This window comes from Mirounga angustirostris, unplaced genomic scaffold (assembly GCF_029215605.1).
Source record: "Mirounga angustirostris isolate CCGP_5_RB_7025 unplaced genomic scaffold, mMirAng1.0.hap1 SCAF_6, whole genome shotgun sequence".
Taxonomy (NCBI): domain Eukaryota; kingdom Metazoa; phylum Chordata; class Mammalia; order Carnivora; family Phocidae; genus Mirounga; species Mirounga angustirostris.
In genome coordinates, this window is record NW_026991714.1 from 79,977,800 (window position 1) to 79,999,303 (window position 21,504).

General features: G+C 36.4%; 1 protein-coding gene across 1 annotated transcript in view; it reads right to left on the reverse strand.

Moving 5' to 3' along the window:
* Positions 1 to 21,504, reverse strand: part of RYR2 (ryanodine receptor 2) — a 736,030-nt gene that overhangs the window by 73,035 nt on the left and 641,491 nt on the right. Inside the window, exons 80-83 of the mRNA XM_064594590.1 lie at positions 14,288 to 14,341; positions 13,035 to 13,058; positions 1,841 to 1,940; positions 184 to 263 (exon numbers count right to left, since the gene is read on the reverse strand). Of these exons, the coding sequence (XP_064450660.1) occupies positions 184 to 263; positions 1,841 to 1,940; positions 13,035 to 13,058; positions 14,288 to 14,341 (258 nt within the window). The remainder of the gene's footprint in view (positions 1 to 183; positions 264 to 1,840; positions 1,941 to 13,034; positions 13,059 to 14,287; positions 14,342 to 21,504) is intronic.

Consider the following 21,504-nt stretch of genomic DNA (forward strand, 5'->3'; position numbering starts at 1 on the left):
TGACCTAGATGTTTGAATCCTGGTAGGAAATGGCCATCAAATAAATGCATTTTTTTTTTTACACAGAAAATGAAAAATTTTACAACTAATAGTTCTTCTAGGATGACTAGAACAGTTCAATGGAATGACGATATGGTCCATCTGTTTGAAGAGCACTTTATGGGGTTGGCTTAAAGACATTACCTGCTGTACTGTGGAGTTGCCACCATTTAAGATAGCAATTCCAAGTTTCAAAGTTGCAGCTACCATTGGTCCAGTATCACCTGAAAAAATACAAAAAATAGCGTTCCTTGTATCACTTCACCTACTACATTAACCATTTCTGTCTCAAAACGTACACTTTTAAAATTATCACTCCCCTACAAATCTGCCTAACAATGGACAGACTGACTTATGTACCAAAAACATTTCAAGGATAATAATGCATATTTTCCCATCAATGTTTTTACTAAATTCTGTCTGATGTATTCAGGAAGGGAAACTGTATGGGGACATTAAAAAAAAAAAAAGGTGGGGGCGCCTGGGTGGCTCAGTTGGTTAAGCATCCAACTCTTGATTTCAGCTCAGATCGTGATCTCAGGGTCGTGAGATGGGGCTCCATGCTCGGTAGAGAGTCTGCTTCAGATTCTTTCTCTCCCTCTCCCTCTGCCCCTCCCTCTTGCTTGCATGCGCATTCTCTAATAAAATCTTTAAAAAATTAAAAAAAAAGAAACAATTAATTTTGAAATACTGACACCTAAAACTATAAAGATTCAAAATTAATCATGAATATTAAAATAATACTTGAAATGAATAAGAGCTACTTAAGATTTCAAGGAAAATTACTCTCCCCTCTTCTCTCCATATTATGTTTGAACAACTTCTATCATTTATCATTTCATTTCAACTTTTATCTTACTATGTTTATAGTATTGCTTTATTAGGATGACTGGTCACAATTTTAAGTCATTCAAATAATAATGACAAAATTTTAAGTTTATTTTTTTTTAGTAATCTCTACACCCAACATGGGGCTGAGATCAAGAGTTACATGCTCTTCTGACTAAGCTAGCCAGGTGCCCAATAATGACAAAATTTTAAATCCAACCAGTTGTCTATCATTGAGTATATTTTATTTTTATGTTATTCACCTCTACTTACCTTAGAAATGGAATATAGAAAAAAAAAACAGAAAAAGAAACAATAATAGAGATAGAAATACCTTAGGAATCTGGGAAAGGGGTGCTTAATAACAGAATGCATAACTTTTTTCTCCACTCCATTACAAATTATGGTAAAAATGTTTCTACAAAGAAGATATTACTAATGTAAGAAGAATTATCTTGGCTGGCACTGAAAAATACAATAGTATTTTAATTGTTAAGGAGGGCTCACTTAAAAAGTCTAAACTTTTACATCAAGGGTCAGCAAACTATGGACTAAAGGGTCAAGTCCAGCCTGTCATACGTTTTTGTAAATAAAGTTTTATTGGAACTCAGCCACACAGTTTGTTTACGTATTGTCTCTAGCTGCTTCCCTGTTACTATGGCAGAGTTCGAGGCGAGCAAAGCCAAAAACGTTTTATTATCTCGCCTCTCAAAGAAAACGTTTGCCCATCCCTAATTTATATGGTTTGTTAGGCTTGTGTCACGATAGAATTTCCAAAACTTAATGAACAGAAATAAAGATTTTAGTAGGACTGAAAAAAACCCAGTGTTGGACTGGGTTAATGAGAGCCTGCTTTTCTGAAGTCACCTGACCTTGTGATGAACAAGAAATTCAGGGACCGACTAAATCAGCAGAATTTAAATAAGGGTGCTCCTAGGGCATAAAGAAGTCTGAGGGGAGCAGCGAGCCTCACCTTTGCTGGCACTGATGGTCTGCAGCACCATCTCAGCTGCCCCGCGGTCATGGAGCCTGGCTTGTTGGTACAGAAGCTTTTGCTTTTCCATTTCTTTTTCCTGAACACAAATCCCAACCATTTATGTTGTGGCTGTCATTAAGCATAGCAGCTTTCTATAAACCGTATTTTTAGTCATCTCTTCATGTATGGGCTCTATGACAACATTATGGACCATTTCAACACCAACAATGTTACTCAACAGATGTTAACAATATTCGACTCTCGGTTTTGCCCCTTTGTATTTTTCTTGATATACTTTTGGTACTGGCTTATCAGGATGGATTTTCTCAATTGTAATTGTTTGATCAGTCCAAAGCCCGTATCACAGTTTTGAAGTACTATACTTCGTCACTGAAACTTGCACTTTCTGAATTATACATTTGTGCATCAGTCTGTTACGTTTTCAATCGTCTCCCATGCCATGGCCGTAACTTGATACTGCTCAGCAAATGGCTCGAGTTGCAAGTTATCACCAAATGACAGAAAAACATTCACTGAGACGTGTTGGAGTTTAAGCAAAGTTGAAAGCTGATATGAATGAAAAGGTAGGCTTCAACTAAGTAGCGGACTCATGATACACATCTCCCCAGTCACCCCCCAAGAATAAAAGAAGCAGTGTGCCTTTATATTTTGTATTCTCTGGTGGTAACAACGATACCGCATGGTGCTGCTGGTGCAAATAGCTGGGGTTTGTTCTTTTCCACTTAAACTACCATAAAGAAGAAAAAAACATAAAGAAGAAAAAAAAGTAAAATATAAAGGCACAGCAAGTTCAAGACTGGTAGGATCATTCACTTAAGCTATCCAGTTCGCTGGAGAATTGAGACGGAACTAAGCAGTATAAGTTGCAAAATGAAAGTTGCATAGAGCCCTAGGACAGCGAGTCCATCAAATGGCGTGGTAGAGAAGCTTAGTCAATGGGACATGAAACAGTCAATTAGTATCATGTCCATAACACAACGGCCAAAACATATATGACCTAAGAGCAGAAAGAGCTGCAGCAGAAGTAGCCAGAGTGACAGTTTTGCTGCCATAAACTTTCCATCCAAAGTACGGAAAATAGACACAGGAAGATGGAAGAGGTTTAAAAAATGAAGGCTTGCTAGTTACAGAATATGAAAAAGAAAGTAAACTAAAAGGGGGGGGGGAGAAATGGGCTCAAACAAATGAAAAAAGAAACCTTCAAATCAAAAGCAACCAACACAGACATTTATGCTGTTACCAGAGAGTTCTCGCCGAGGCTGGCAAATTTGTTTCTTAAATCTTTGATAATATCGTGCTGCGAAAACAAAATTGATCAGGGTTTTTTTTTTTTTTCACACTATAGTTAGAGCTCCTGTGGTTAAAGTTTTATTTTTTTCTTAAATTATGTGATAGGTCTAAATGGAAGCAGAGAAAAGAAAAGAAAAAAAAAAAAGGCAGCTTTGCTTGATATGTAGCCATGCTAACATCTAAAAGGTTTGCCTTCATGTTTAAACCTCTTCCTGCGGAGTCAAGAACAAAACGAAAACAAAACCACACAGACACACAAAACCATATTGTCATTACAACACAGTTTCAGAAAAACTGAAAGAAGACCCTTTCGCCTGCTCTTCAGGTGTGGTTTAAAATTGGTCAGCAACATTTGATCCCTCCTTTTAGACCCAACAATCTTTCACTTTCCTCCCATTGCCAGAGCTATGTAAGAACTTTGCACTTCTGCTTCCCAGCATAACCAATTCCTTTTGTGGAAGACATTTTCAGTAAGACAGTGGTAAGAAATTATTGGCTAAGGAACCACCCTATCACTCTCATCAACTAAAGAGGCAAGGGAATTAGAAAGACTGATTCTTCTATTGACCCAATAGAACATATGAAGATAGTCATCAGGAAACCCAAAGAAGATGCAAGATGGCAGCATGCCATATATTCTTGAGTAAAACAAACAAACAAACCACAAAACCCTTTGCTGTTTGTGCTCCAAAAGTAGGTGGACCACCTCAAAGATCTGCTAGAACTTGTACAGTACATTCTAGACCCCACTATCCTCTTCAGTAATGGAAATCACGCCTGATGGATCAATGTCAGGAGGATCAAGAGATAGACAGGATATCAAATTGCCTTCTTTAAAAAATAAACTCCCTGGGCAAAGAGCACCCTCCTTTTTCCCACACAGCATCTAAATTTCAATAATAATAAATACTTCAGGGGAGATGATGAGATTCATATGAAAAAAATATCAAGCTAAAAAAGATGCACTCATCTAGAAGCAGGAAACCCATACTTCATAAAGAGGGAGCAGATCAACCTCTTGGTTGAGTTTCTTCTTTGTCATACTGAGTTGGAAGCTTTCTCTTCAGAAGATATTTAATATTATTTCTTTCTGGTACTTTGTCCTTTGAGAAGTGCTTCTGGGCATGTAATTCAATCTCACCGTTGGAGATTTTATCACAGCATAATAAAATAAAACCTTGAAAGCTTAACCAGAAAGTTTTCAGATGATAAAATGACGGATTATGTGGAAAGAAAGAAAATTCTTTAATTTCACATTTACTGCAGATTAGCTTTTCTGAGAAAACTGAAGGTAGATATTTTTAAAGTATTTTACTTGGGGAAATAGCAACTTGAAAGGACCTTTTTAAAGCATCTTTTTAAAGTAGGGTTCCTGCCCCATCCCAGATTCCGCCTAAACTGCCAAAGGGTCTTAAATACCTCTACTTGAAGTTCAGTCTTTCAGTGATTCTAAGGTTACAAAAAAGGTTGGGGTGGGGGGAGGAGCTCCATAATTTCAATTTTCTCTTAGGCAAAAAGTTCTGATCACCAAGAGCAACTAGGAATTATCAGCTGTTTTCCTAATAAGATTGTTATGAGTCTCTTCAAGGTCAGTGGTGGTAATAAATCAGACCTATGATCAAATTGCAGACATTGAATGGGAAGTATTCCACATCATGATTGCTTTTAGTATGACTGAAGTTGGTAATAAAGGTGCTAATATTCTTTCATTTTTTCCCAGGGTGCCTCGCTTTTAGCATTTGATGTGGGGGGGCATAGAAGGGAGTAGAAGGCCTGAAGAAAAAAAATCCATTCAGTTCTTCTAAAATTGTCTTATATGAGAAAAATACTGAAATTTAAAAAAAAATTACAACTGCCCCTTGCTCCTTGATGGAGAAAATAGTTTATCCCTATGATGGAGATGAATGATATTTTAAAGGAGAGCAGCCTTTTGACAGCAAAACTTGTACCCTGTTTCTGATGGACCCTCCTCAGTGATGTGGGCATTCTGGGTGGTTTGTGCATCACAGCTCGGTCTGTGCCTAACACTGCGTGAGCCCAGTCGGCTTGCTTTTTTTCCTTCAAGTTTCCAAGCCTTCAGCAACTGCTGAAAAGGTTTTTACAATGTTTTTCTCTTCAGCTGCACGTGGAAGCTACCTGTAAGTGAACAGAAATCTCTAGCAGCCGAACTCTTTTTAAAAATCTTTCCCATAATTTTGCAATAAGTCAACATTAAATATTCTTCTGATTTGGCATCTTAAATGTAGTCATAACCTACAAGGTGATGTTGAATCTCAACATTATAAGAAAAAAAAGATGGAAATACAGGAGATTCGATTGGATAACTATGAGGACAAAAGTGAACGGCAGTGAAATGGTAGTAATAATTTGGTTTATGACACAAACAGGCCAACTCATACTAAGGGAAAACAAAAATATAGATAAGAGTTGTATTGTCCATTTCATTAATTTTGTTTGGCATTCTAGTTTCTGATACTGTAGGTTGGCCACATTCATAAAGAATTGATTTGCAGTGCTAGGAAAACACTTAAGATTCTAACTTTGTTTAAAAATGGATGGTCCCTCAAATTTATCAATTTTAAATTTTTTTAAAAATTAAATGAATGTATATGGAGTTTCCTACAAGTAAGTGCCATGAGGACAGGGTCTCCAGAGGTTTTGTTTGCTTGTTTTAACCACAATACAAGTGTACATATCCAGTAAAGTTCCCTGCACATAATAGGTGTTCAAGAAAATGTGATGAATGAGTAACAGAACTAAATAATGTGGTATCATGTAGTATCTATAATCTGAAATGACAAATGTTATCTTTTCATTTGAAGAGCTACAAGGCTAGTAAAATGAGAAACTCTAGTTTGCTTTTGGTACATGGTCAAAGAGGTCGAGAATCATACATATGCAAACAATAATTCTCAAACTGTGTTTTTTTTAGCTCAATTAATTTACTGTCTGTACCTTTATTACCCATTGTCTTTGTTGCTGAATACTGAAGAGTATAATAAATTCTATTTTTCAATAGGATGGGCATAATTTCTAATGTTCTCTCTTTAACAACAACAACAAATAAAACCAAAACACAAAAAACAAAAAGAAAGAAAGAAATGTTTTTACACAAAGCAAACTTTGTTTAAATGCTGAAGTTTTACTAATAGACAATCAGAGAGGACAAAAATTCTAAAGCAGAAAAATGTAGTCCAGTTAATGTGTTGGAGGCTCTAGAGTTTAGATGTGCTGTGTAGTGTGACTATGGGTTACTTCTTCATCATTTATACTTCCACGCTTGTTAAAAGATTGTTTCCCTTGGATTCAGCATATTTAGACTAATTAGCACTCTGCTAAAACAATAAAACCTAGCTGCGTTGAAATAATTTTCCATTTCAGGGTCCTGTTGACAAAATTTATATTACATCACAAAAAGCTTCACAAACAAACTATAAAGTAGGAGAAAAATGAGCCACTATAAAATCAGAAGGTATCAAATTAGCAAGGTTAGACTGAGTTATCATTAGAGGGAATGGGGTTTGTTCTGAGCACAAAATTGATTTAGAACAGGCTTCATTTACCTATTTGTTTGTTTAAGCCTTAAAAGTACCGAATACTGCCTTGAATACAGAAAGAAAATGCTATGTAGTTCTACTAACATAGCCTGACAAAAGAAAGAAGAAGAACAGTAAGGTGATTTGATGACCTCTACTAATACGAAGGTACGGCTGGATCATGAAGGTGCCAGAATGTTGGGATAATTTGCGGGAAAAAGAGAAGTTAGAATAAATTTTACCATAGAGCAGATCATGACAAGTCATTATTTGGATTTTCAGTTCTCTCAGTTCTAGCTTAAGTTTTAGTGTTTATAATTCTAAGTTTTCACACATAGTTACTGGTCCTACCCCAGATAAACCCTGGAGAAACAGCTGCGTGAACTCTGTAAGTACTCGATGCAGTCTCTAATTCCCTGCCAAATGTTACCTATTCAGCTGAGAGAGGGATTTTTCTGGAGACTGTCTTAAGGAAACATAGTCCTTTCATTCTTCTAGACTCCTGGTACTTATCCTATGCTCAGCCATCCTCAGATGTCACCTGGACATCTGAACTTTATTGTATAAATTCTCAAATTATTACCTCTATTGAATTGCTGCAGATTATATGACATGTTGTCCTCCTCACAGAGATCCTCATGAATTTTTGTTTCTCCCAAACAAGAAGACTGTGTTTATTCCACTGATACAGTAAACTGTGAAATTTCTGTGACTTGATGCTCACCCCTAGAAAGCTTGGGATCTGTAAGTGCTAACAAACTCCTGCTAATTAGCAAGAGTCTAAGGCACTGGTTTCTGGACTAACCTCATTCTTGGAAGGCTCCACTTGGTGTCCTTGAACCCCTCTCATACCTCTATACTTTCTCCTTCTATATCTACCTGTGTCATGTATAATTGTGTGATACTTTAAACACCAAACTAGGAAAAGGTAGAGATACATATATATGTACAGAAGCTAGGCTAGTGTCTATAAAGCATTTTTATTGTGACATTACTAGTCTAAATAACATCAAGTTTATTTTCTTTTTCACTCCTCCACGAAAGACTAGAAGAAAAAAATACCAAAAATTTGCATGCTTCTATTAATATTCATGCATTTAGGAGCACTATGAAATTGGCCCTGAAAAATGAAAAGAACTTACTCATGAAAAGCAAATCAGACACTTTTAAAGGTGGGTATGACCCCTGAAAACATCTAGTTTAAAGCTTTTAGTTCAAAGCAGAAAAAGCTGAGGCACAGAGTAATTTAAATGTGACCCACTCAAGGTCACCTGGTGGGCACCTGCATGAGATCCTAGGTCTCCTGTCCTGTGTAGTTCTGTGTTCACCATCCTGTGAACGTTTTTCTAAGGGCTTCCCTGGCTTGATTTTAGTAGGAAGGTAAAATTGATTAAAAGTCATAATAACAGGGGCGCCTGGGTGGCTCAGATGGTTAAGCATCTGCCTTCGGCTCAGGTCATGATCCCAGGGTCCTGGGATCGAGCCCCGCATCAGGCTCCCTGCTCAGTGCAGAGCCTGCTTCTCCCTCTCCCTCTGCCATTCCCCCCACTTGTGCTCTCTGGCTCTATCTCTCTGTCAAATAAATAAATAAAATCTTTTTTTTTTTAAAAAGGCATAATAACAGTAATGCCAGAATAAAGCCAATGTTCTGAGTGTATTATATGTATTAACTAATTTAATCCTTACCAAAATCCCATGAAATAGATACTATAATTAGCTCCATTTTATAGATAGGAAAATTGCGGCTTGAGATCACACAGGTAGGTGGTGGAGTTGGGATTCAAAGGCAGGTGGTTCGTTCCAATATCTATGCTCTGAATGATTCTGCTATATCCCATCTGCTCTACATAATGCAGGCAAGCATTATGGGATTAATTATTATCAACCGGAATTATTTTTAAATAATAGCACACTATGTCAAACTTGTGTGCATCAAAAATGCACAACTATATGTTCAAGTATATGTTCTATACAGTTTGCTCTTTGGGTCCACATACTCGATATGCTTGAGTTACCATACACAATAGAGAGGACTGTGCTTTCTGGGAATTTTCCTCAGGCCAGGACCAATACTTCATCGCACACTTATACCCCCTTTCTCTCCAAGACTTGGCAACTTGCCTTGCTTCTCAGACAGAGTGTGGTTATAAAAGCTGGCTCCTACCACTTCTACCACCCACTAAGGAAGTTCCATATACAGAGAGACTGCCGTGCCTGAACTCTCGATAGGTTGGACCCAAGCTGGCTTTGGCTTTCCCAGGCGGGTGTGTGTGGAAAATCTGCTTAACATCAGGAAGTGTGAAGAAACTAAGTCCCTGTGACCAATAAAAGACAGGAGGTGGGGCAAAACCAGTGCTCATCCTTCTTTCCCAGGAGGCACTGTTCCAAGATGCATACATAACAGTTTTTCTAGGGCCGTCTGATACTATGTTGAATAGGCACGGTCAGCTCAAGAACCCACTACCTTGTATTTGCGCTGCCTCCTTCCTTAGATAATCTGCTCTCTTTTTCTCCTAACTCTTACTCCCCTGGGATTATATCAACCCTCCCCCCCCCAATCCCAATAAAGTGTTAGCACAGGATCTCTTTGCTCTGTTTTCTAAGAAACCTGGGCTAAGGCATGAGGGTATTACTTAAGGATGATAATTTCAGTATATAACAATGCAGTTAGCAGGTTACAGCAAGAGGCATGAGAACAGTGGCCACCAAAATTCCTTCTCCCTTCCCCTCTACCATTCAGTAGTACAACAAGCAACTCAACACTTTAGTCCCTAGTTTGGATACCACAGTGCTTCTGTAGTAGAAACTAAGTAACTCTTAAGTTTACCTGATAAAAGGAACCAATGTTTCAATGTTCTATATCCATAGCTGTATGTTTAATTTTTTTATATATATGAGTGTTGTCTTAGGTAAGATTCAGGGCGCCCTTCTTATTTAAATTGCTTTGTTCCCATGAACAGAACTAAATAAACCCATTCAAAGATCAAATTATATAGCTATTGGAGAGGGTACATCTTGCAGCCAATTTATTCTTGCAGGATTGCCAAGGAATGGAATTCTATTCAAAATTAGACCACTGGAGGGGCCAGAAAAAGGTGATTTTGTCATTGGGTAGAGCTATATAACATCAGACCTTAAGACATCGGGGCCTAAATTGATTCTTCCACACTTAGTGGTGCATATTTTGGAATACGGGCTGGGTATTGGTCTGAATACTTTAGCAGGTATGATGACATTTTAGTTATGACTGAGGCCCATCTGGGAGAGAATATAAGTTAGTCTCTTAAGTCTTTTATTACAGAATGTCAACTCTGCCATAGGCGTATTTAGTATTTAAGACACAAGTTATTCTCTTTAATCAACAGTACAGAATAATAGGACCTCAGGGACTCAGCAGAGAATTCATCTGTGAATTAGAAATTGGGAATTTGCCAAAGGATGATGCAACTTGCCTAATATTTGAGAAAAATGGTCTAGAAGGCAAGTCAATGCTCCATCCCTCTGGCTTATTTAAGCTCCACGTTCATTAATTTCAGTCTTTATTAAGTAATAAATCTATATTATAGTACCTTAATAGTCCACAGATATGCTTCCGTTGAATTAGCATTTAATGCCACACACTCAGATTTTAGAGAATGGCATTAGGGAAGAAGCAACCGTATGGGGAACATTTGTGTGTATTTTGCAAAATCAAAGTTTAAAAATGGGGTTTGTTCTGGTTCCAAATCTCTTTGTGAATCTAGGTGAGAAAAATCCATGGTGCTCAGACTTGCTTTGACTTGCAACATTATTAATTTGTTGTTGTCATTATTATTATTTGCTTTGGCTTATAAAAATTCACAGCTAAACAATGCACTCAACTGTACTAATGGACATTTTGAGTCACTGCTAAGATATTTCTTCCCTTTCAGTTATTCCTTCCCTTTCAGTTATTCCTTGACTTTATTAAGATTTAACAGTCCTTTTTGTAGTTTTAGTATTGAAGTAGTCCCAAATCTAAAAAGGTTATATATACTTAACTAAATAAGCAATAAAGTTTTTAAATAAACAGTTGTAGAGAATATTTACCTATATTATTTCGATGAAGTAGGGAATTAAAATTATCAAGTTAAATCTCTTTGCAAGTTTTAACAGAATCCTACCAGTAAAACATAGATGTGATAGAATAAGAAAAGAGCTGGCAAATATTTTAAGCATTTTGGTCCCCATTTCCCATGTTTCATGTTTCTTAAGCTTTGTTTCTTTCCTCTTGGAAATTATAATGCCCCCTTTTAAAAATGCCTACTTCCTTCTTCATATTTTCATTGAATACTTACAGATAAAGAATTTAACTGTAAAGTACAGCAACTATTAATAATCAGTCAGTTATGGGAATAAAATTCAATTATCACAAACTGTTATTCCCAAATTTATTTAACATAATTTAAGAGTTCTTGAAATTGCCAGATAACGTCTCAGGTTTATTATAACTTAGATGAAAATTCCACTATGAGACTATCTCTAGTTGAGAAACCTCAACTAAAAAGTCTGGTATGTTACTAAATTTATAAAGAGAAAGTAATAATCCAGTTGTCTGGTCAAATTGTTAATGGTTTTGTTGGTATCACAGAGTCAACCTCAGACAAGAGTATCTTCATAGGTGAGCGAGGACCTGCACATCTCTGTTTCTCAACTTGGTAAGAGTTTCTATTGCTTACTCACAGAGGACATATTTTGTGAAAAGTAGCATGCTATACAAATTAGGCATACACAGTAAGTTATAGTCCCAAATCACATGGAAATTCAGTAAAATATCTGGTTAAGAAGTACAAATTCCCCAATATTGTCTATGGTGTTATGTTCATAAGTAGCAATCATAAGAAACTTTAAAATCCTGTTTCATGGGGGACAATTATGTGACTAATTGCCAGGCTTCACCACTCTGTGAATGTCTTGCCCATCATCCTAAATCCAGGGCAGGTAGCCTGTTCTCTCAGGTCAGGCTCCATATCCTCACCTGATTTCTTGTCTTCACTCTGGCCTGCATTCTATACGCTAAAAGCAGATTCTACTAACCATTCCTAGACTTCTTTTCTGAATTGGGAACTTCTCTAATGTCACCAAATTTGATCATATATACCAAACTGGATTTGCTTTTAGATTCCCCTGAAACTGCATTCCTCTTTCAGAGGAAGATGGTTTTCTTAACCAGCAAGGCCTTCTGATTCTGACCTTCTTTATCTACCCTTATCCCACAGATATCCACACTCTTGGGGCATGAAGTTTGGTGCTAGGACATTAAATCTTTGGCTACTGTTAGGAGGTACCTTCATGTTTTCGACCCTCAATAATCCACAAGAATTCTATTTGAGATAATTAGTGATAAAAGCATAAATACCAACTGAGTATCACACTCATTATTACCTACTATTTAAGCCCAGAATATATTATTGTTATGTCTGTTATAAGTCATTAACTATTATATCCATCCAACTAGAGCTATATCTGACAGCTGTATGAATTCAAATTTTTAAATTTATAGGGATCATAGTGTAATAATAATATATTCCTCCAAATAGAAGAGTGAGTTAAAATATTATCATTTGTTTCTTCTAAATAGATTCTTCATGACATTCTAAATTCATTTTAACAGCAATTTTTTTTTTTCAACTAAAGCCATTATGGGTATTTTTTTCCCCTGGGACGTTCTGATCAATTTTCCTATGAATTAGTCTCATGAAAATAAAATATAAGCTTAATGGGGTTCCTATCAAAGAAAAAATTTTGTGATGCTAGATCAAAATGTTTTTTAGCAAATGTTCCAAGCACTTAGCTACTCAAAATATATTAAGAGATAGAAATAATCATCAAGTTCTTCCCTGTAATGAATGCTGAAATCAATATTAACATCGTGGAACATCCTCTCCAGTTACTAACTGGAGAGATTACTAGCACAATGGGAAAGTAGACTTCTTTCCAATCTCACCAGTGATGCCATTTATCATGTCTTTTTTCAAGTAACAAGACTTGTATTAAATAAGCATCAAGAGGGGATGAGGCCAGAATGCGGTCCTGAAAGGTCCCGAGCTAAAAGTTAATCAGCTAAAGGGCTAGCCCCTTTTTACCTGAGCACAGCATGCAGCCAAGAGTTCACATGTAGGATAAAATTTCAATTATGAGTAATTTAAACTCCAAGAAGAATAAACCCGTGTCAAGGAAGGGGTACATGGGAGCTACAAACTTGTAAAAAGATCACCAAGACCTTTTATTACAAAAGAATCCAAGATGTTGGGTCTAACAAAGGTAAATGTCACAAGAAACCGAAACTCAGACCCAGACAAATACACACATATATATAGTTTTACCTTGCTGCGTTGGGATCCTGTGACCTTAAGGAAGGATGAGGACAAGAAGCAAAATAGCAATAAACAATTGCTCGGAAGACAACTGGTAGACCATAAATGGTGTGCACTTCAGAAAACACAGTATTATTTGCTACTCAGAGCTCATTCTAATTTACCTCAGTTTCTTATCAATAAAGACGGATTTGAGAATAGGACACACATACATTAGAAAAGATTATAGTGTCACATAGGAAATTAATCTTATGGCATTTTCTCTCAGCAACAGTCATGGGTTGTTCTCAGATTAGCTTTTGTACTTTCTACACACTGATTTCAATGCTGCAGAGATGCCATATCAAATTGCTCCTGGAAGGGGCCCTACTCTATGTCCACCCCTCAACCTGTACCTTTCAGTAGGACCACTGTCATAAGGACTGACTGCTGGTTACTAATATATTTCCAGACTTCTAGCTCAAAATCCAGATACATAATAGAAAAAAAATAATAATGTAATCTATTTCTTTCCACTTCATTTCTTTTTGAAAATTCTAAAAAAAAAAAAAAAGAAAAAAAGAAAAAAAAAGGAGAAAAGTGGTAGTTAGCAACAACTCTTTTCTTCATAGAAAGCAAAAGTAAAATCTAAACAAATGGGGTCAAATAATATTACTTTCCTTCTGGCTAATTAGCATTGAGCAGTATTTCTAATTTTCTGGATATTTAAGAGCTGAGAACATCTGAGAAAATAACCATAAAACAGAACACAGTCCTAGGAATATATGCACTCCTGCCTCATGCAAGCAAAGGGCATTGTGTGCCACCATCTACATATGTACAGGGAATGAGTGACCTATCTGAAGTCAAAAGAGGCCAGATCTTTAAGACTTCTTCATTTCAGAAGAAAATAGCCAACCAAGGGTTTAATTAAAAACTCGATATCATGTTGCTCTTCAATATATATTTTCCTCAAATGTCCATTGGAAATTTCAGATCACAACATTCACTGAAATGAGAACAGTCTGAAGCACTCTCTGAGAGTTCTCAGGGACACTCATTCTGAACATATGGGTTTTATTGGATTATTTCATTATTCTACGTCCCTTGGTCTTAACTTTAGCAAATGTTAGGACTCAGATTTGTCCATCCAGCTTCTGACATGCAGTTCCTTGACACAATAAGCTGCAATAAGCCATGAAGCAAGAAACATAAATGTCAGTTATAAGCTATGAAACAATGTTTCAAAATAGAAAAGACAAATCTAGAAAGATCCATCTTACTTCAAAACTCTTCACTTCTTCTTCACCATCATCATCTTCCTCATCATGACAACTCTGAGACATGGAAAACATTAAGAAAAGCAGGGTTAGAATATGTCGAGGCAGAAAGTACAAAACAATGCAGCATGGAACACCAAATCATTTGTACTAAGTTGTCATCGACATTGTTGAAACAGATGTATTAGATACAGTAAATGTAGATGGCATTATCCACGAATTCAGGACCTAAAAGAAAATTATGCTTTGCTTTTACAAAATCAAAATATTAAATTGCCAATTTTAGGCACAGCACGGAGATATAGACGAGACCCCTACCATAGTACATGTACCTCTTATTCATGCATTTATTACCTTGTTCAAATTATCCTTAAAGATAAGGATAATTGTTTTATTTTATGTTGTCATTAGAACGCAAGAATATAGATATATGCAATAACTGTGAATTAAAATTAACAGAAAGCATGTCCATTGTTTCAACTGAATCTTGTAATCTTTTACATTCATTTTTTTACTGTAATTGGTCCAAAGAAGGAAAATGAAATTCTAGCTGCTACTAATATTATTATTTTATAGAAAAATAACTGACTAATCCATTATTTTGAGTTATTTTCCCAGAAATGATAAAGGAGTTATGCTAATCCATGCATATATTCTTATCTTATTGCCACAGCTAAAGTTTTTGCTTGCTAAATTTAAGAGTGGTATGATTAGGACCATAGCCTGAGGACACATAATGCCTGCTTTAAATCCTGATGCTGCCAATTATTAGCTGTTCAGCTTAGGGCAAGTTTCTTTACCTCCCTGGGTCTCCTTTTCCTCATATTTAAGGTAGAAATAAGACAAAGAAGAACAGGGCTCCTGAGAGGATTATATGAATTAACATATGCAAATTGTTTGCATAATTAAGTGTCTGAAAAATAATAAGCATTTAATCAATCTCAACTGCTATTATTATTAGGGTTGGGAATAGAAAATATCATGTTGACCAAAGGAAGCTGGTCACTAACCAATACCCGTGGCAGGGAAAAAACCTATAGCTCTTCAAAGTTAGATTGTTCCAACCCTTCTCAAGATTTCTTCTGGTCCACAAGCACTCAGTGTATCAGTGAAGTGAATGGTGGCAAGTAATTAAATATAAGTGACAAATCAGAAAAACAGTTTCAATTCAGTAATTCCCAGTATTTTGAGTATGGAGATGAAGTGGGGATGGGAGCGAGGGCAGAAAACATGATCCTACCCGCACGATGATCAATTCTAAATGTCTGTCAAGTTCTTTTGTTCACTCAACAAATACTATCACCCTTTCCAATTTAGAATAAGAAGACTGACAACATGGTTTGCAGGGGAGAAAATAAAGGATTCTGCTGTTTGGAAAAGATGTCCCATAGCATGTTTTCCCACAGAAATAAAGATGTTAATTATTTATTCAAGAGTGCCGGAAATGTTCTGCTATGTGCTAATGTCACCTTGGCTCCCACACCATCAGCTAACCAGGAATTTAAGAAAAAGAACTCATGAGGGCGTCTGGGTGGCTCAGTCGTTAAGTGTCTGCCTTCAGCTCAGGTCATGATCCTAGGGTCCTGGGATCGAGCCCCGCATCGGGCTTCCTGCTAGGCGGGAAGCCTGCTTATCCCTCTCCCACTCCCCCTGCTTGTGTTCCTGCTCTCGCTGTCTCTGTCAAACAAATAAAATTTTTAAAAAAAGAAAAAGAACCCATGAAAATCTGAGTAAAACACATCTGATAGGCAAATCTGTGGTCCTCTGTAAATACTCTGCATCTAATGTTAAACACAGAGGAATTTTGGCTTATCTGCCCTCTAAGATTACCTATCTGATGTTTCCTTCCTCTGCATTAGGAATCAGAAGTAAAGCACAGGCATTTTATCAGGTAACAAGCATGTTTACTATTTAAGCAAATCAGAACACTAATCTGTCTCTTGAGAATGTGAAGTTTAGGGGCGCCTAGGTGGCTCAGTCAGTTAAGGGTCTGCCTTTCGCTCAGGTCATGATCCCAGGGTCTTGGGATTGAATCCCATGTCGGGCTCCCTGCTCTGGGAAGAGTCTGCTTCTCCCTCTCCCTCTGCCTGCCACTCCCCCTGCTTGTGTTCTTTCTGTCAAATAAAAAAATAAAATCCTAAAAAAAAAAATTGCAGTTTAAGAAAAAAATGCAGTTTTAAATTTTCTCAAATTATCTCCTATATAAATTTCATTATCTTTAGAAATATAGAGAAGAAACAAGTTTTGAGATGAAGAATACATTCAGAAAAAATATTTTGGGTTACAATGATATGCTTTAATCTATAAAATTCATATGATATGCTTGCTTTTGGAATTCCTTCAAAAATTTAGAGCTCTAGCTGACAAATATTTTTTACAAATATTTATTTTAATTTTTTTAACAAAGATTTATTTTTAAATAATTTGAAAAATCTTTCTATGAAAATTTAGCAGGATTTGCTTCTAATATAGAGGTTAAAATTTGTGATTTTTAGAACCTATTTAGCTTAAATCAATTTGGAGTGGATAGCTGACAAAACTCATCAAACCTATAAACTATTTTGAACTTCTACTGATTGGATACATTGAGGATACACTGGGACCACAAGAAAACTATAGCAGATCTGCAATTTTTTAATGTACTGGGAAGAAAAAGGATTTATAGGTATAGGAGATATGTTTTTCACTACCAAACTGCATCCATATAGTATATATGGTAAGTAAAGAGTCAGTTCTATTAGATGGCTTTAGCTTTCTGCATCAAAATGAGAAACTCCAGGCATAGAGGAGTTATACCATATGCCAGGAAGGAAAAAGTGAGTAAAATCCACACACAAGGGGGCAGAAGCATGGAGTAAGAGAATTTAGAAGAAAAAAAGAGAGAGAGAGAGAAAACTAAAATAGAGGATACTTCAGACCATTCAGGGGTCTAGATCAAAATTCAAAATTGGTGATGAGAATCCATAAGCAGTCAATAGGGCACTTCACTTTGCCCACATAACCTGGGCATTTCTTTCTGCAGAGCAAGTACATTTCACACATTTTTAAGTTGCCTTTCTAACTGTGGCGCTCCTCAGAAGATGGAGGAAGCAAAACCAGAAACTTTTAGTATGGATTTAAATCTGACAGCTGATGGGTGAGACCGAAGTGAGAGTAATCTCCTAAGAGGGTGACCATTGTGTTTGATAATTTTAATAAAACCAACAATGGATAGAACCCTGGGTATAACTTAATGTGGATCCTAAATATTTCAATAAGTTAGTAAGAGAAGGAGGAGGAAAAGATTTTCTCAGTCAGAAAGTCAAAATAGTGGAAATACTGTTGAGTGTTTAACTTATGATGGCATCATTCTAGAGACTTCCACATGGTTATCTTGTTCATGATGGTAGAAACATCCCAGTTGTGTGAAACGGCTTCAGATTCTTTTTTTATTTTATTTATTTATTTTTATTTTTGTTATTTTTTTTTTTTTTTTTAAAGATTTTATTTATTTATTTGAGAGAGAGAATGAGATAGAGAGCATGAGAGGGGGAGGATCAGAGGGAGAAGCAGACCCCCCGCCGAGCAGGGAGCCCGATGCGGGACTCGATCCTGGGACTCCAGGTTTCATGACCTGAGCCGAAGGCAGTCGCTTAACCAACTGAGCCACCCAGGCGCCCCATGGCTTCAGATTCTTGAGGACAGGTAATGGGCAATACTGAGGCATTCTGGGAACCGGGTGTGAGGGGCCATGATGATGATAAAAGCAGTGGCAACAGCAACACAAGCCAATGTGGATAAATTTGTAAAGTGGTGGTGTACACGACAGGAAAAAAAAAGGGTATTAATCTCAGGTTTAAAATAAAGTATGGCTTGAAAAACACAAAGATTTAAGATGATTTTTTTCAAGATATAGCCAAAGCAAGGAGAATGAGGAACAGTAAGTATAGGGTTTAGAGCAGATGCTATAATAATAATAATAATAATAATAATAATAATAATAGAGAAGTGCAGAGCTACTCATCAGCTGTTTGATTCAGATTTTACCACCAGAGAGAGTGATTTTTATTTATTTTTTATTTGTTTGTTTATTTTTTAGAGAGCTGCGTGAGCACGGGGAGGGGCAGAGGTAGAAGGAGAGAGAGAATCCCACACTGAGCGTGGAGCCCAATGTTGGGCCAGACCCCAAAATCCCGAGACCATGACTTAAGCCAAAACCAAGATCCAAAGCTCAAATGACTAAGTCACCCACACACCCCAAGAAGTGATTTTTAAATATAGAAATCAGCCAAGAGAAAGGAAAATTATGACCCCAATGAAAGACCATCTTATACCCATTTGGTTAACAGAAATTGAGAAACCATATAATATCAAATACTGGAAAGATGTGGCTCATCAGACTCTCTCTTAAACATTGCTGGTAAGAAGGTAATTTGATGCAATAAACCTGGAAAAATCATTTGCCATTTTCTTCTGAAGTTGAACATTCTTACACCTTACCACAGCTCTTGCCTCTCATACAATAGTAGAAATGAATAAGAATAGGAAGTTTGACCCAGTTACCCCATCTCCCCACCTTCCTCTCCTCCAGGAACTCTCAGTTTGTTTCCTATGATTAAGAGTCTCTTATGCTTTGCCTCCCTCTCTGATTTCGTCTTGTTTTATTTTTTTCCTCTCTTCCCCTATGATCCTCTGTTTTGGAGGGAATGTGATGTAATGAGCACTGGGTATTATATAAAACTGATGAATCACTGACCTCTATCTCTGGAACTATATACATTATATGTTAATTAAAAAATAAATATAAAAAAAAAAACCCTCATGATGTCTTCCTTCCTTTCTCTGTCTCATTTCCCCAGTGACTTACTAGGATTTCCTGAGATCACTTCCTATATGCTTTATATGCTAATGTTAATATGTTATACGCTAAAGTTTGCATCCTCCTCCCCAAAAATTTGAAACCTAATCCCCTATGATGGTATTTGGAGGTGTGGTCTCTGGGAGGTAATTACATCATGAGGGAGGGACCCCATGAGTGGGATTACTGCCCTTATAAAAGAGACCCCAGAGAGCTCCCTTGCCCCTCTGCTATGTGAGGACACAAGATTTACACTTCCCAGCCTAGGACAAATAAATGTCTATTGTTTATTTTAAAAAAAAAAAAGAAGAATAGGAATTTGGAACCCTTTCCACATTAGCAAAACCACAGATTCAACACAAAAGGCTATCAACAGAAAAGTAAGTAAATAAACTTTGGTGTAGTTGCACAATGGAATATAACGTGATAGTCAAATCCAATGAACTCTACCAATACAAACAAGTGTCAGTGAACCTTAGAAAACAGTATTGAGTACATGTACCAAGAGATTATATATAGCATACTGCCCTTTTAAAAGTTAAAAACAACTAAAATTTAAAAAATATATAACTATATGTATAATTATAATATATTCCCATTTGTATTTACGTGATATATATGTATTAATAAGTACGTATGATAAGTGAAAACGATATACAAGGAAAGCAAGGGTATCTGGAACATGGGATTAGGATGATGGTTTCCTTCTATGGGGAGGTGGGGTATCAGTTAATGGGGGGAGACCATACAATTATATGTAAGTTATTATGAAGGTTTAACTTTTCTCGTGTGTTGTGCATTTATGGGTAGTTGCTACATTATTAGAAGTGACTAAGTCACTAACTTTGTAAAAGTGGGCCTCTATAATGGACCAATGATGAGAGTCTCACATGGAATCCAGAGCTATGATTTAACCCAATTCTGTGCTCCTGGGGTTAAAACAGCAAGACTGAAAATAAAAACCCAATTGAGATGTGAGTGGTGCATTCAAAAAGATCCTGCATGGTGAAAGACACTAAGGCATACGTCTCTGAAAGTGAGTTCAAGTTCTAAGACTCAAGGCAAAAATAATCATTATGTAACTATAAAATGACTGTTGATAAACTCTGAGGAACCAGGAAGGCCAAGAGAAAGTCTCAGAACTTGGGATGCTGATTCCCCCCCCCCTTTTTTTTTAAACAAGAGAGTCTTCTTGGTGCTTCCTCAAATCATTAAAACAAAAAACAAAAAACATGTATTTATCTTCTCCTGATAAACATATTACTGTATTTCTTAATCTTAATCTTGCAGTGGGGAAATAAAATATGAATAGCAAGTAAGAATTGTAATTAAGAAGACATGAGATCATTTCAAGGTCTTTATTTTGCCACTTTAGAAATTCTCTGTGTTTTCATAATTAATTTAGGGACTTTGTGGTCATTGGATTCTTCCCCCCAAAATAGCCACCCAAAGAGCTAATTCTTTAACTTTCAGTTTTTGGTCTATACCTGTGAATGAATCTAAAAATACTTTTATTAATTAACTACATAATTAAAAATTAATAGCAAAGCCTAAAAAAATACTATTTTCTGCAAAAAATAGATAAATTCATAGTACTTAAAAAAATAGTTCTCTCTTCAAACTATTCTACACAGGCACATGCGCGATTTTCAGTGAACTATCAGTAAAGTGGATCTACATTTGTATTTCATAATGCTGACTAAAACTAATACTCATCTGGTTATTCTTTTTTTATTATTATTTTTTTCATCATAAGTGTGCTCTTTAATCCCCTTTGCCTATTTCACCCATTCCCCACCCCCTCCCCTCTGGGAACCATCAGCTTGCTCTCTATAGTTAAGAGTCTGTTTCTAGCTTTATACCCTCTAGCTCTCTATCCATGTTGTTGCAAATGGCAAGATTTCATTCTGTTTTATGGCTGAATAATATTTCATGTATATGTATGCCACATCTTCTTCATCCATCCATCAATCGATAGACATGGGCTGTTTCCAGTTTGACAATTGTAAATAATGCTGCTCTAAACATAAGGGTACATGTATCCCTTTGAATTAGTATTTTTGTATTTTTTGGGTAAATATCCTGTAGTGCAATTACCGGATTGTAGGGTAGTTCTATTTTTAATTTTTTGAGGAACCTCCAAACTGTTTTCCATAGTGACTGCACCAGCTTCTGGGATACTAATTTTCAAAATGAAGAAAGGCAACCTCCAGAGACTCTTTGGTAAGAAGTTAGATATCAATCATCAAAACTAGCAACTGAGATAAACACAGGGAAAGCACAATTATCAAGTTCGTGGCTAGCATAAACTTAAGGAGCTATTTAACACTGAAGATAGAGCTGAACTTTAAAAACATTTTGGCCTTGGTCTATGGTCTGACTC